The sequence below is a fragment of the Andrographis paniculata genome, unplaced genomic scaffold (genome assembly GCF_009805555.1).
Source record: "Andrographis paniculata isolate CXL003 unplaced genomic scaffold, ASM980555v1 Contig79END, whole genome shotgun sequence".
NCBI lineage: Eukaryota > Viridiplantae > Streptophyta > Magnoliopsida > Lamiales > Acanthaceae > Andrographis > Andrographis paniculata.
Window position 1 is genome coordinate 2,552,208 of NW_026137616.1, and position 14,598 is coordinate 2,566,805.

The 14,598-nt window shown below is 39.9% G+C and overlaps 4 protein-coding genes across 5 annotated transcripts; 2 read left to right on the forward strand and 2 right to left on the reverse strand.

Annotated features, from left to right (window-relative positions):
* Nucleotides 1-922: 922 nt before the first annotated feature.
* On the reverse strand, nt 923-9,673 carry LOC127240723 (receptor-like protein 44). Of its 2 annotated transcripts, XM_051259544.1 has the most exons (7): nt 8,740-9,356; nt 8,194-8,240; nt 7,996-8,110; nt 6,191-6,235; nt 6,047-6,106; nt 5,857-5,952; nt 5,383-5,762 (listed from the first exon to the last, which is right to left on the reverse strand). In XM_051259544.1, the coding sequence occupies exons 1-7, from the start codon at nt 9,028-9,030 to the stop codon at nt 5,643-5,645; spliced, it is 774 nt and encodes a 257-aa protein (XP_051115501.1). In that variant the 5' UTR covers nt 9,031-9,356; the 3' UTR covers nt 5,383-5,642. The 2 variants fall into 2 exon arrangements, with proteins under 2 accessions (XP_051115502.1, XP_051115501.1); XM_051259545.1 differs by lacking the exons at nt 5,857-5,952; nt 6,047-6,106; nt 6,191-6,235 and adding an exon at nt 923-1,889 and having other exon boundaries at nt 5,658-5,762; nt 8,740-9,673.
* Nucleotides 9,268-9,714, forward strand: LOC127240724 (uncharacterized). Its single transcript, XM_051259546.1, has 2 exons — nt 9,268-9,399; nt 9,592-9,714. The coding sequence occupies exons 1-2, from the start codon at nt 9,268-9,270 to the stop codon at nt 9,691-9,693; spliced, it is 234 nt and encodes a 77-aa protein (XP_051115503.1). The 3' UTR covers nt 9,694-9,714.
* Nucleotides 9,715-9,723: 9 nt separating this feature from the next.
* On the forward strand, nt 9,724-12,405 carry LOC127240721 (uncharacterized). The gene is made up of 3 exons (XM_051259542.1): nt 9,724-9,866; nt 10,137-10,904; nt 11,637-12,405. Exons 1-3 carry the CDS (start codon nt 9,808-9,810, stop codon nt 12,298-12,300), a joined length of 1,491 nt encoding a protein of 496 aa, XP_051115499.1. The 5' UTR covers nt 9,724-9,807; the 3' UTR covers nt 12,301-12,405.
* Nucleotides 12,406-12,603: 198 nt separating this feature from the next.
* LOC127240722 (putative glycosyltransferase 7) lies at nt 12,604-14,598 on the reverse strand. The gene has a single exon (XM_051259543.1). The coding sequence runs from the start codon at nt 14,207-14,209 to the stop codon at nt 12,761-12,763; it is 1,449 nt and encodes a 482-aa protein (XP_051115500.1). The 5' UTR covers nt 14,210-14,598; the 3' UTR covers nt 12,604-12,760.

Below are 14,598 nucleotides of genomic sequence, written 5' to 3' on the forward strand. Positions count from 1 at the left end.
AGTATAATAGTAGTAATAATAATAATAATAATAATAATAATAATAACTTCAAATTAAAAGAACACACTACCCAAAAAAAAAAAATTGGGATTTTTTGAAATTTAAACTTTGTATTGAGTTTATAAAGGTGGTAATCTTCACTATTGAATGTGAATTTAAGCATTTTAGTTAATCAATCATTAATATTTAATAGTAAAATTAGCCATGTAAATTTTGTTAAAGACAAAATGAACATATGGGGTTTCATATCATTAATATTTTAATTAATCAATCACTAACATTTTAGAATTTTTATTTTAAATACTATTTAAATTTAATATTTTATAAGATATATAAATAGTATTATATTTTAATTGAATAGTAAATAAAAATGAGGAAGAAACCTTACAACAAACTCTAAGTTAACATTTGAACCTTGATGAACCTATCAAGAATATACACGGAGGTAGGTCCGTAAGAGATGCTCTAGTGGTGTAGGGGTTAAATTTATGACCGTAAGATCATAGATTCAAACCCCCAACGCCTCAGGTCATTTGTTTGCCTAGTATGACTTTCTCATCGAGCCTGATTTGCAGGATTTTAAATTCGATCGGGGTTTACTGGTGCGGTGCGCACTCTCAAGTAACCGTTCTCATATTTCATTTATTATGCTTTGGTTGCTTCTCTCCTATCTAATAACACTCTTATTACTATAATATATATAATTTTTAAAAAATATTATATTCAAAATTCAACATAACTTTTGACTAAATTTATCCACACACATGTCAATAAATAATCATTCAAGAACATGCACTTTTTTGTGGAAAAAAAAAAAAAGGGCGTACCTAATATGCTACCCCTAAATACAAGTGAATCATGTGAAAAAATAAAAATAAAAATAAATTGCAAACGAAAATAATTAACCCAGAAACTTCAAATTTATAAAAATAATTCTTGCACTAAAATACATAAATATATATACAAAAACACATTAGATTGTAATGGATCAATAATTGCCCACAAAAACCACTATCCCAAAAAAAAAAAAGAAAAACTGAACCGAAACAGTAAAATAGTAAGAAAAAGTACCCCTTTTTTTTTCAAATTTTTTAATTATTTTTCTGTGTCAATAATAATAATAATAATAATAATCAATACTCAGGCATGAGCTGATTGATTTTGCCTTCGTCATTAGCCATTTTCCGGTCGTTAATTCTGAGCCAAACGCAGACCGCCGTGAAGCTGAGGATAAGGCTGACGAAGCCGCTGCCGAGCCCGATTCCGACGATGGCCAGTACGGAAAGCCCCCTGTTCTTCATCGGGCCTAGCGGGGGCCCGTACAGATCCTTATTCCCCAAATACGAGCTCGCATTGAACCGGGGAAGGTTCCCGGTCCGGTTAGAGAGCGACCCGGGGATCGGACCGGAAAGCCGGTTATTGGAGACGTCGAAGACGGAGAGGCGCACCAGCAGCCCTAGCTGCGGCGGAACGCCGCCGGAGAGCTCGTTCCGGTGCAGATCGATGACGTTGAGGTAGGCGCAGAGAGCTAATTGGACCGGAATCTGGCCGGAGAGTCTGTTGGAGGAGAGATTGAGGACGGCGAGGTTGACGAGGTACTGTAGATCGGGGGGGATTGGGCCGGAGATGGCGTTGGAGGAGAGATCTAGGGTTTGGAGATTGGTGCAATTGGAGAGGTAGGGGGAGATGGTGCCGCGCAGGGAGAGGCCGGGGAGGGAGAGCTTGAAGATTCGGCCATTGTTGCAGGTGATTCCGAGGAGGACGGAGTTGAATCCTTGAGCCTGGCAGGGGTTCGCCAGCGCCGATTTCGTCCAGTTCTGGAGATTGTGGAGCGGATCCTCCAGCGACTCGCTCAGGTGGCTCAGGCACCGCTCGTCGTTCGGATCGGCCTCCGTCGCCGCCGTCAGGAGGAGGAGGAGCAGCGGCACCGCCGCCGCTCGGAAATTGCGAATCCTCATACGGCGGCGGATGAGGGGAGATTTGTGGGAGGCGATGGGGAAGTGGAGTTAGAGGAGGGCGGAGCTGAGCATGGAGTTGAGAAGAGAGGGAATGGAGCGCGCGTGCGCGTGGGGATGAAGAACACGAAGATGGAGGTGGAGGTGGAGGTGGAGGTGGAGATGATGATGACGGCCATTGATGGGGACGGGTCTGGTCTGGTAAAGGCTGTTGTGGACTCAGGGGTGTTTTTGGTATTTCGTGTTTATGTGGTTGTATTTTTAAATTGAAGTGAATTAGAGGTGTTTTTAAGTATTTTTAATTAAAAGTAGGGGGAAAGAAGAGTTGTCAAATTATGATACAAATCAAAAGGCGACACCACAATAAGCATTGTTTTAACTTCTTTTTTTTATTATAAAATATCAAATTAAATATTTAATTTTTATTTATTTTATTAAATTAAAATCTAATAATACAGTTAAAAATATCAAGTCAATACATATTTACATCATACTAATCAATTATTTTAATTTAAAATTTTACTGATCAATATCAAAACTTCACTAGTAAAGTAAACACGTGTGATTTTGAGATTAGATTTTGGATAGTTATGGTTAACTCTGTATTTTTGACAACTGACTCACTATGCTGAAATTTGTTTATATACATTAATTACATTTATATGGCAATAACTCTTTTTACAATAAATAAATAAATAAATAAAAGATTTACAGAATGTCAAGTCCTAAAATAAGCTCCTTCAATTGACATTTAAGTTTATGATTTCAATTCATTTTCCATATCCAATAGTGTGACAGTTAGAGCACACGAACTGGCCAAAGACAAAAAAAATAAAAAATAAAAAATAAAAAATAAAAAATTCTTCGTCTTCCCCTTCTATCCTACGTGTCCATGTTTGATTTTGAAACGACAAAAAAATAACAACACTGTCTCGACGCCATGTGAGAGAGGAAAAGGAATACCGTAGATCACCTCGACGGTGCTTTTTCTGCACCAATATGTCTTCAAGAAACGTCGTGATTTTTGTTGTGAAAAATAAAGACTATTACAAGCTAATTTTGTGCCAAAATGCTACTACTCTTTAGACTCTAAAATTAAACATGGCCTTGTACATATTCATTTTGTTTTCTTTCTTTCTCTTGATTTTATGATAAGACAATAACAATCTTAATAATAGTAATAATAATAATAAGGATAATATATTTTTATATAGTTTGTTAATTTAACTATTCAACAACGTACCATTATTTTACCTAACACGTATATTGTTGAATTATACCATTTACTAAATTATACTCATTTTGTCATATATATATTACAATATTCTTTATTTTGGTCTATTTTCTATATTATGCAATATTTCAAAATAAGAAATACTCTCTCCTTCTGGCTCTAAAGGTCCATTTATTTTTTGCCGTATTAATTTTTTAATATTAATTATTATATCAAAACGTAATACAAATTATAAAAAAATTACAAAAATACTTCAATTAATGTCTTATAATACTAATAGAAAAAATTTGTACAAAAAATTATACAAATATAATAATATTTTTATATAATGTTAAGTATAATAACGTAAAAAGTAAATTTGACATTTAGAAGCGGACGACGGAACAATTAACTATATTGTATCCTATCATATTAAATAAAAAAATAAAAAAATATATAAGTTTTTTTATATTTACCAAACTTCACACAAAGAAGTGTTGTCACTTTTTGATACGGTATTGTAATTTTATTACAAATTGTTAAATTCTAGTTGATGGCCTTATCTAGAGTTAAAATATGAAAAGTTAGTGGTGTGACTGTAAATTACATATGATATTTTGAACTAAATAATCTTGGCATTAAAGAAATAACCATGCCAAGGATTGATTTAAGACAGTGACAAAATAATTTATTAATTTATTTATTTTTAATTTTATATTTTTAAGGTAGAGAATAATTACTGAATACGTTATTTATAATAAAATATATATATATATGTATTAAATTTAATATTATTATTAAAAAAACATAATATATTGAACTATGAAAAAATAGAAATGCAAATATGTGTATATACAATACAGAGATACGAATCAACTTAGAAATAAGCATGCTCGTGTACTCATTGGCCATTGCCTGGCGAGGGAGGAGCCACACAAATGATTATACTACATTATAATATCATCAAATTTAAGACTTTGTACAATTAAACAATGTATACTAAAATAAAAAAATAAAACTATGAAAAACATAAAATAATAGTAATAATAATAATAATAAAAGATTCATGAAGGAAATGTCTATTATGCCCTCCCCCTCTCTCTATATAAATGCGTGTAGGATTTGCATTGCATGGGTGAAGAAGGTTCTTTTGGTTGTCCTAAAAAGGGACCAAGAAGGAACGACATAAAGCCCCCTAGTGTTGTTAGAATAATATCATAGAGATAACTAAAAAATTGAAGATCTTGGAAACATAGACATGGACATGGTCCCTCAGACAAGATGATATCAAACTCCTGGCCACTAAAATCTCACACCAAACCTTGTCTCTCATTAAATTCAACTGCCCTTACAATTTTTATTTATTTTTTTTGTGTGTGTGGCTAGGCTAGAGTAGGCTACACTTCTATTTGCTGACAATGGCTTCTTCTGTACCTACACTCATTTGAGGAAGACATATGTTTCTTGGTCCTCCCTTATAACTACATCAATACCAACACCAACACTAATTTCAGTTTCAACCAATTTTTGATTTCACAACAGTAATGGGTAATAATATTGGTAAATCTAAATTCCTCTACCAAATGCACTAACAAATGGGCTCATGTCATTTTTAGTTGTCAAAGGTTTCAGTCATCCTACCTACCTACCTACCTACCTACATTTACCACCATTATTCATCTTCTAGAATCACTTCTAACTATTTTTCTACATTGAGTAAAAATTGCTGACTCTAATCTCATCCCAAAGATGAATAACCCTCAAAGTGAATTTGTCTACAAATTTATTTTATTGGAAAATAAATAAAAGAATAAAACCCTCAAGCCTTCCCCACCCACAACTACAATAAGATGAGCCACACAAAAAAAAAGCAGCAGACTTTCTGGAAAGTATAAGAAGTTTTTTCTCAATAAAAGAACAAACAGGAAGCCAATATAAATTCATGACACAGAAACAAAATCGTACCGAATCTTGGGAGACATTTGCTTCTCCCAACAAGGCTCGAGATTTGGTGTCTCCTGTTATGTAGAACTGCTGCTCAACCACACACCACACTACCACAGATATTTCGAATAATCGACATCAATCAATACATATATATATGTGTATTGAATACTACTAAAATCATACCTACACTATTGTGTTCAATTATTTCTGGGCTGTCATTTTCTTGATTATCTCCCTGTTTTGACATGTTTCAACATAATTCCTTGATTTCAGGAATCCACACGAAATAAATTTTCATATAACAATCTACCAAACTCAATCGAATTTATTAGCCTAACTGTATGGCTCCTATCTTTAATAAAATTCTATACACGATATTGAATTTTTATGTCAATTTCTTAGGGTATCCAATAGTGTATAATTTGTCACAACCATATAGATGTGTGTGTGTGTGTGCAAGCTCAGGCGTGCAGGGTTAGATTTTCGACCATATCACATACCTAATGACAATTCAAGTATTGAAAATTTCAAGATGCGGGAACTTTGCAGCATATGTCGAATATTTCATCCAATGGAGCATGATCGCCGGTCCCTTCATCCTTTCTTGCATACAGCAACTGCTTTCCTTTAAAGACAAACATCCCTCCCTAATAATCGACGATCAGAGAGTATCATTTGTCTCACGACAGAAACCAGTTTACAACACATGCAAGAGATTGAGGAAGATGTATAATTAAATACCTGTTGCAGGACACTGCTTGTGTCATCTGGAGTAGCTTTGATAGTGTAGTTCTTCATAGCCTTCTTCACTGCCTCCCTTCTGGAAAATACTTTGACCTGTTTCATTTTCAACATAGAGAAATCTAAAAAGTTAAGATATAACCAAGTGGCTTGTTAGTTTAGCATTCAATGTTGGGTTGAGAAGTAATACACTAGCCGGGTTGAGAAATGTGCGCCGCAAACCATAATATAAGCCCAGAACATCGTATGCCTGAAAATTGATAATTGTGACTGCAAATTGGCTGCGGTATACCATGGATGAAATATATTATTCTAAGTTGCATTTATGAGTTACCTTGCGCTCGGGATCAGCGTAAAGAGAATCTAATGGAAATGGTAACTGGCAGAACAAAGTAACAAGTTAGGTGAACAGCAATATAAAGTCATTCTAAAGCATATTACGACACAACCTTAGAAGGAGATCAAATAGAAAATAAGTACTTTATGATACTAGTAAAATTGGCGAGGATGGCAGAATAGCATACTGCCAAATACAGAAATATAAGGAATCATAACATCTCATTTTTTATGTTTTATTTTTTGATAACGAGTAACATCTCAATTTTGAGAGATACCATTGTGGTTCACAACCATAGATGGCAACAGGAAATCTAATTTCTTTACTGCTACATGCACTTACTTTCGGATAAGTCATCACTGTTCTTAAAAAACTTATACTAACTACTGTTTAAGAATAAAAAAGGCTATATTTAGAATTGTAGAAATTAAGATTAGATTTTTTGTTTCATTTATCTTAAGGCATCCAAAAACATCATTACACATATATCTTTGCTTAACATTACTGATTTACACCTTTTGTTTTTTCCATTTGTGTTTTTTTTCCATTTCAACTCTATAATTTTTTCCATTTCAACTCTATAATCTACAATTTCCCTCCAAAAGCATCACATCCAATCCTCAATTTTCATTCAAATATGGCATCTCTATTTTCAGTTCAAAAACATCTAAAACCAAAAACACCCAAAAATAAAAATTAAAGGCGCGCGCACGCGCACACACACACACACACAAATGAAACACCCTCAATTTTGTACAACAATTTTATGCCTATTATGTCATTTTTGGAAGTACATTTGAATTTATTGTACGTTTTATGTATTCTTGTGTATGTAATTTGCTAATGATTGAAATATATTCCACTTTTTGGATAATAAACCTATTTAAATTTGTACACATCTCAGTGGCATAAGATCCTTTTATAGTTATTTAAGAACATAAAATATGCAATATCCATGTAAAAAATAATAGCGACGCAGTTTTTACTCTTTGAATGCGCACGTTCACAAGTTCACCCACACCAATACGCCATCCTCACGGGACACATGAATAATAACATTTTCCTTTTGTAGTTCATTTTCCTTTTAATACTAACAGAGACTATAAAGTGCAAATGAATTGCCGTACTGAATTCTGTTATAAGTCGTCTAATGCAAAAATCATACAACATAACTAGTTAAAGTTGTGCATACTCATAACAAATACACACAGAGTTCACTTAGCAAAAAAATGTTTTCACAGTTAACTAGTAAGAGTAGTCAACTAATTAATTAGTTACAATCCAGAACAAACTGCATCATATTTAATAGTAGAAGTAGCAATTCAAATTTTAAGATTATTGAGCCTTCTTAAAAATATAAAATTAAAAGAGAATGAAGGAAAGCGATAAAAAAGTAAAAGTATCTAAAGAAGAAGAAAAAAAGAAGGAGAAGACTCGAGTTTAAGTTGCAATATGATAATTTCCTGATATGTATAGAAATCAAAACCATTTTTCGAAACCCTTTTGAAATGTTATAAGGCTGAAGAATGTGCATACGATAGTTATGAGCACACAAAAGCTCATCCATGGTACGGAGTACTCAATTGGAAATGATAGAAAACTTGAAGGGCAAATTTATACAGATCATCCAATTATAACACTTCCATCATTAACCTGTATTTAGGCTGCTACTCTAAAATGCACCCTAGACAACCATATGATGATCAAATTTAAAAGGTATATACACTTTCTCATTGAGCCATTCCCCTTTCAATATACATGCACAGACTCATTGAGGAAAAAGGAAAGGATTAACACAGTACCCTTTCAGCAAGAAGTCGAGCTTTGTCAGGAGTACCAACACCAACGGCGATTAACTTCACTCCAGCAGATTCAAATTTCTCCTTTACTTCTTTGAGTGCCGAAGCAAGCTCCCAACTAAAAAAGGAACAAAAATACCACATGTATTTTCAAATATTCAGTCGATCACAAAAACACCAAGGGAGAAGTTAGCAATTTACCAACAGAAGCATCCAAAATGCCTTAAAAGCGCCACAACTGCCACTCCCTAAAAGAGAAGTTTCCAAAGTAAATTCCCAAATTGAAGACAGAAACAGAACTATATTGGTTGTGAAAATGATTCAGTTCAGCTTTCATTGTTTGGAGCTTTTCAGTGACTGATAGGAACTTCCTGACTGTAATTGTTCAAGATGCAGATCTTCTTTCCAACTTCAATTTAAATAATTTTGGCATCCCAGTTTTCACATTATCGGTTGCAAAAGGTTCAAGAAGCATAGCTCATGCATACAATACAAAGTACAGAACAGTGAAACTTAATGCTGAGGAAGTTTTTCAGACCTCATTGTTCTTACTATAACTTAATAAGATAGACTTCTGCAAATAATTGAACTAGCTTGATTTCACCATTATTGAGTAAACCTATCTTGGAAGGTTGGAATTGACACTGTTCAACAAATAAGTGAATCTTAACTAGAGTGAAAAATTAGGAATAAATGGCACAAGGAGGACCATAAGTATCAGGAAGAACAATACGGAACTAACAATACCTCCTGCTGATCCCAGAGATCATTGAACTTGACGATCTCACCAGCAGCTGTGAAGATGCTTACTTCCCCGAGCACTTCCCCGATGTCCTCAGGCACGGAGACGGTAGCGGTTGAAGATGCCATGGCCACGAGCGACAATCCTCTCGGCTTTTCCGAAAAACGAACCTTTCTAATTGACTCCCTCGAAGCTGCGAAAGATTTTGATGAAAACAGCGATTTCTGATGACGAATTGATGGGGGAATCATAGGTGTGGACTGCGTGAGAATCTGGCGAGAAATCATTGTCGCCATGAAGAGAGAAATCCGTAATTCGTATTGATTTGGGGATGTGGTGGGAGAAGAAGAACCAACGGTATATGCAAGCAGTAGAAGCTCACGATTTCCATCTATACGGCGTCGTTTTGTTATCTTATATAAATATCTTCCAAGTTTTGAGTTTTAGCCATTCCTCCCAAATCAAGGAAATCTTCAATACAGGTCTAATTTGAATCTCTGCATCGGGCGAACTCGATCAAATCTCGCAAGAAAATGAAGCAAGAAAAGAAGCAACGCAAGTTCCATGAAGCCCTTCTCAAAATGCTCTATCCTCCTCCCCCGTCGCCGTCGCCGTCGCCGTCGCCGCCGCCGTCGCCTCGCCGAGTATTATTACCTCGAAAACCGGTAACTTTTTTAATACCAGAATGCGTGGATAATCGCTTAATATCTTCTGTTAAAACAGGATGAAGAAGAAGGGAAATTGGCCTTGGCCGATACATTGAATTGCCCACCAGGTGTTCGTCAAAAGTACAATACTTACATTTTGGACTAAATCATTGATATTCTTCTCGGAATAATTCTGGTACATGGTTGCAGTGGAGGAGCCGGATTGTGAGGAAGCATACTCGTCACCGTCGACTGGTGGTGCTGAAAAGCCGACGAGGGCGCAGCGGAAGAGGCGCCGGAAGAAGAAGCTGAGGGAAGCTGCTGCTGCCCCGCGGAGGAAGATCGTTGGACCTCAGCTGCCCGGTTCGAGCGACGGTGAACCCGAGTTTCAAAGCAATATGCCTGAAAGCTCAAGTTCCCGGCGGGATGCCGCTGATGAAATTGGAGGGGAAAGAGAGACAACATGTGTATCAAAAGAGAATCGGGTGAGGAAGAGAAGAAAGTCAAAGAAATTGACTGCTGCTGGTCAGAAGGCTGAGCAGTGATTATTGATAAAATCGTACTGTTAAACTTGACTTTGTTTTATACTTGGGTAAAAAACTGAAAAAGAAATGGAAAATTAAAATGTGTTGAGTGGCTTCCAGTTGAGAAAATTCCCCAAACCTAAAACCCTAGACCTCTTTCTTACTCTGTTTTCTTCTCTCGCAAAACCCTTCTTCTTCTTGAGTTCTTCTTCTCCTGAATCATCTCCACAGATTCGATTCAGCTATGGCGGCGACGGAGATTAAGCTCTCAGAGATGGGAGACCTGACGCGAATCGAGAGAATCGGGGCGCACTCTCACATCAGGGGCCTAGGTCTCGACTCCTCCCTCGAAGCCCGCTCCTCCTCCGAGGGTATGGTCGGCCAAATCTCCGCCCGGAAAGCCGCCGGCGTGATAGTCAAGATGGTCCAAGACGGTAAGATTGCGGGCCGGGCCGTGCTCCTCGCTGGCCAGCCTGGGACCGGGAAGACCGCAATCGCCATGGGCATGGCCAAATCCCTCGGCCAGGAAACCCCCTTCGCGATGCTCGCAGGGAGCGAGCTGTTCTCCCTGGAAATGTCGAAGACGGAGGCGCTGATGCAGGCGTTCCGGAAGGCGATCGGCGTTCGCATCAAGGAGGAGGCGGAGGTGATCGAGGGGGAGGTTGTGGAGATCCAGATTGACCGTCCGGCGGCGGCCGGGGCGGCGGCCAAGACGGGAAAGCTGACGATGAAGACCACGGAGCTGGAGGCGGTGTACGATTTGGGGGCGAAGATGATAGAGGCGTTGGGGAAGGAGAAAGTGCAGAGTGGGGATGTAATCGCCATTGACAAGGCGTCCGGGAAGATCACCAAGCTCGGGCGGTCGATCTCGAGGTCCCGGGACTACGACGCCATGGGGCCCCAAACGAAATTCGTGCAGTGCCCCGACGGGGAGCTGCAGAAGAGGAAGGAGATCGTGCATTGTGTCACTCTTCACGAAATTGATGTCATCAACAGCAGGTGCCTATTTCTCACTTTAACATGGAATTCGATACTCTGAATGATTTAAACTTCATCTGTTTGTGCTCTGAAATCTTGAATTGGTTATATACATTGCTAATTGTATTGAGGATTATGTCTTGCATAATGGTTGTTAATGCTCAAATGCTGCCATTGAATGCAAAACTCTAATAAATGTTTCGATTATAGAAAGAGGACTTGTGAGGCAATTTTATGAGTTTCGGGTTCAGATAACACTTATTTTAATTTGTTTGTCGAGGGTGTTTCTTTTCGCAGGCTATTAGGTGTTATGTGGTTATATATTTGTCTTTCTCCATCAGCAACTTAGCATTGTTGTCATTTGGATGATTAATTTGTTCGAAAATGTGGGTTGTTCTTGGATTCTTTCCATTATTGTTGTGCTCTTATTTTACCTTTGTTTCTTGATGTTAAGGTCGTTTATTGCAATGGAATTGTATATAAAGTGAATGCGACTTAAAATAGAAATGAATGCAAAATTATGCATCTCCCTATGATATGAAGCTTTTAAGTAGGTGGTCGTGCTATTGGAGCAAAAGTTCCCATTCTTTTTTTTATCGAATGGCCTTCATCCATAAAAACTTGTCTCGAAAAAGTTTCTAAACAAGAAACCCTTCTTGCACATGAGTGGGTAGTCTAAAGGAATCGAATAGAAAATAACATAGCTTCTTGTCTAAATGAAATGGTTATTTAACATCTCCTTACTCTGTTCAGGACTCAGGGCTTTCTGGCACTCTTCACAGGGGACACGGGTGAAATCCGGTCAGAAGTTCGAGAACAAATCGACACAAAAGTTGCGGAGTGGAGGGAAGAAGGGAAAGCCGAAATAGTCCCCGGTGTCCTTTTCATCGACGAAGTCCACATGCTGGACATCGAGTGCTTCTCCTTCCTCAATCGTGCGCTGGAGAATGACATGGCACCCATACTCGTCGTTGCAACGAATCGAGGAATAACTTCCATCCGGGGCACAAACTACAGGTCTCCACATGGCATCCCAATCGATTTCCTCGACCGCCTATTGATCATCTCGACGCAGCCGTACACGCCGGACGACATCCGGAAGATTCTAGACATCAGATGCCAGGAGGAGGACGTGGAGATGTCGGACGATGCCAAAGTCCTGCTGACAAAGATTGGCGAAGACACGTCGTTGAGGTACGCAATAAACCTTATAACCTCGGCTGCATTGGCCTGCCAGAAACGGAAGGGGAAGATTGTCAAGATGGAAGATGTGAGTCGGGTTTATGAACTGTTCTATGATGTGAAACGGTCGACTCAGTACTTGATGGAGTATCAGAGCCTGTATATGTTCAGTGAAGTTATCGATGGCGGCGAGGGCGATGGGGAAGAAGATGAAGGCAATGGCATGGTATCGTAGAGTGATTAACCGAGTTTTATAATACTTAAAAGATACATCAAAAAATTAGTTTTGATCTTAAAAACTTATTTTCAATTTCAATGTATAAGTGTTTACCTTTTCAAATATATTAATTAAAACTCATATATAAATGTTTTATAAAGCTTGCAATTTTTTGAACATATGCCACGATAGATTGTTATTTGCTTAAAAGTAAAAATAAATTCAACCATGGCAATCAAATCCATTTTTTTTCTTTCAGCATAATTGTATATTTGTATTAAGAATAAAAAATCAAATCCTACAAAAACTAATAAATTCAAATAATAATAATCTAAAATAAAATATAACAAAATATAAATATCTCAACAAGCTCAACCAAACTACTCCCTCTATACAACACAACAGAATAAATATCAACTATAACCAGCACACACTTAGTCGAATCATCATCATCATCATCACCACCGTCCATTCGCAATCACAAGGAGGCTGGATAATCGAACGGCAGGGGCGCAACGGCCGCCGGATCCAGCAAGTCCGGGTGCACGTACCCGTAGTCCCGGAGCACCTGGTTATCAGCAAAGGTCAGCGCCTTCTGCATGGCGTCGAAGCACGTCTGGCCGGAGTACATCTGGTTGTGGTCCCCACTGCACGGCTGACACCCCGTGAAATGCGTAATAAACGGCCGCCGGCCACTCCCCCGGCCGTACCCCACCCCCTTCTTCTTCAGCACCTCCGCCCACACCTCCCCGTAAGCCCTCCCCACCTTCTCCGCGTGCCGCCGCCGCAGCGCCGCCGCCGCCGCCTCCTTCTCCACCGCTGCGTAGTTTTCCGATATGTTCTCCAACGTCCCCACGATCTCCAGCCAATACCCCTCGAAATAGTAGTCCCTCTCTATGTATATCTTCTTCCCCCATTTCTCCTGCTCCTCCACTATCAGATACAGCAGCCCCGTCTGGTCGTCGGATTCCGGCAGCGACTTGTCCTTGAATATCGACCGTTGGATCTGCCCCCATTTGTCGTACTGCGGGGCCTGCGGCCCCATCTTCGACCAGGCGTCCATGAACTCCATCGCCCACTGGCAGTTGCGGATCAGGAAGACGCCGGCGTTGATGCTGGTCCAGCTCTTCTTCTCGAAGATCATGTCCGGCCAGCCATGGATGACCAGGTTGTGAGATTTGTACCTATCCAGGGGGAGGACGAAGTCCATGTCGGTGAAGGCGGCGTCGGAGTCGATCCACCAGATCCATTCGACTTCCGGGTGGGCTAACATCGCCGCCTTCACCGTCGGCGTTTTCGCCCAGAAGGAAAACATCTGCGGCTGGAGGAGGACGTTGTTGTAGAAGACGTCGATCCCGTGCCGGCGGGCATAGTCGACTTTGTTCTTGAAGAATTTCAGGAGGAGGTAATCGCCGATCTGGTTTTTGCACGGCGTCGCCTGAGATCCGGTCACGATTAGGATCCGATCCTCCGCCGCCGCCGCGAACGACGGGTGCTGCTCCAGCCATCGCCGCCGCTTCTCGTCCCAGTTCTTCACCGGCGGCGAGTCGATGGTGTAGGTCAGGTTCGGGTCGTCGTAGAAGGTCGGGTCGGGCGGGTCGTGACCCGGGTCCGGATCCGATGCCGAAGCGGTTGTTGGGCATTTGGTTGATAAAAAACTCTCCGGCGCCTCCGAGGAGGTGGCGAAGTTGTCGAATTTTGCGGATTTCCGGTCGGGGAAGGCGGCGGTGGAGAAAGTATCAGACGAAGGCGGCGGAGGGCTGAAGAAGGACCAAAGAGCCCAAACCACGAGAAACGCGACCAGAGCTCCGCCGACGAAGAGGAATCCGTCGGATAAAAACGACGTCGCTTTGCTCCTACCGCTATTAGTATTACCCTTCGCCATTGGAGGATCCTGCGAGGGTGAGAAGTCCTCAGCGGACGCCATTATATCGCAGTTGGAAGAAAGCCCTAAATCCCCAAATTCAGACGCTAACCACGTAGGGGCTAATCAATTTTCGTCGGGTAGCGAAACGGCAAGCCATCTGGAATAAGAAATCGAGTGCGTCACCAGCTGCGTCAAATCTCCGCCGACGTATCCGCCGAACACGAGAAAAGCTAGCGAACGCTTCCAAAATAGATGAGCGCGGAGAGAAGAAAAAATCGCGGTCGGCTGACGGAAGGAGTTACAGAGAATATGGCAAAAATAGCATATGATTCATTACCATTGATCTGCGGCGGTGAGCGGTGGCGGTTGAGAGGTTAGTATTAATGGCGGATAGAGTTGGGGCTTGCGACGCCGGTCGATTAGGGTTTCCTGCTGCCGGCGGTGGCGGT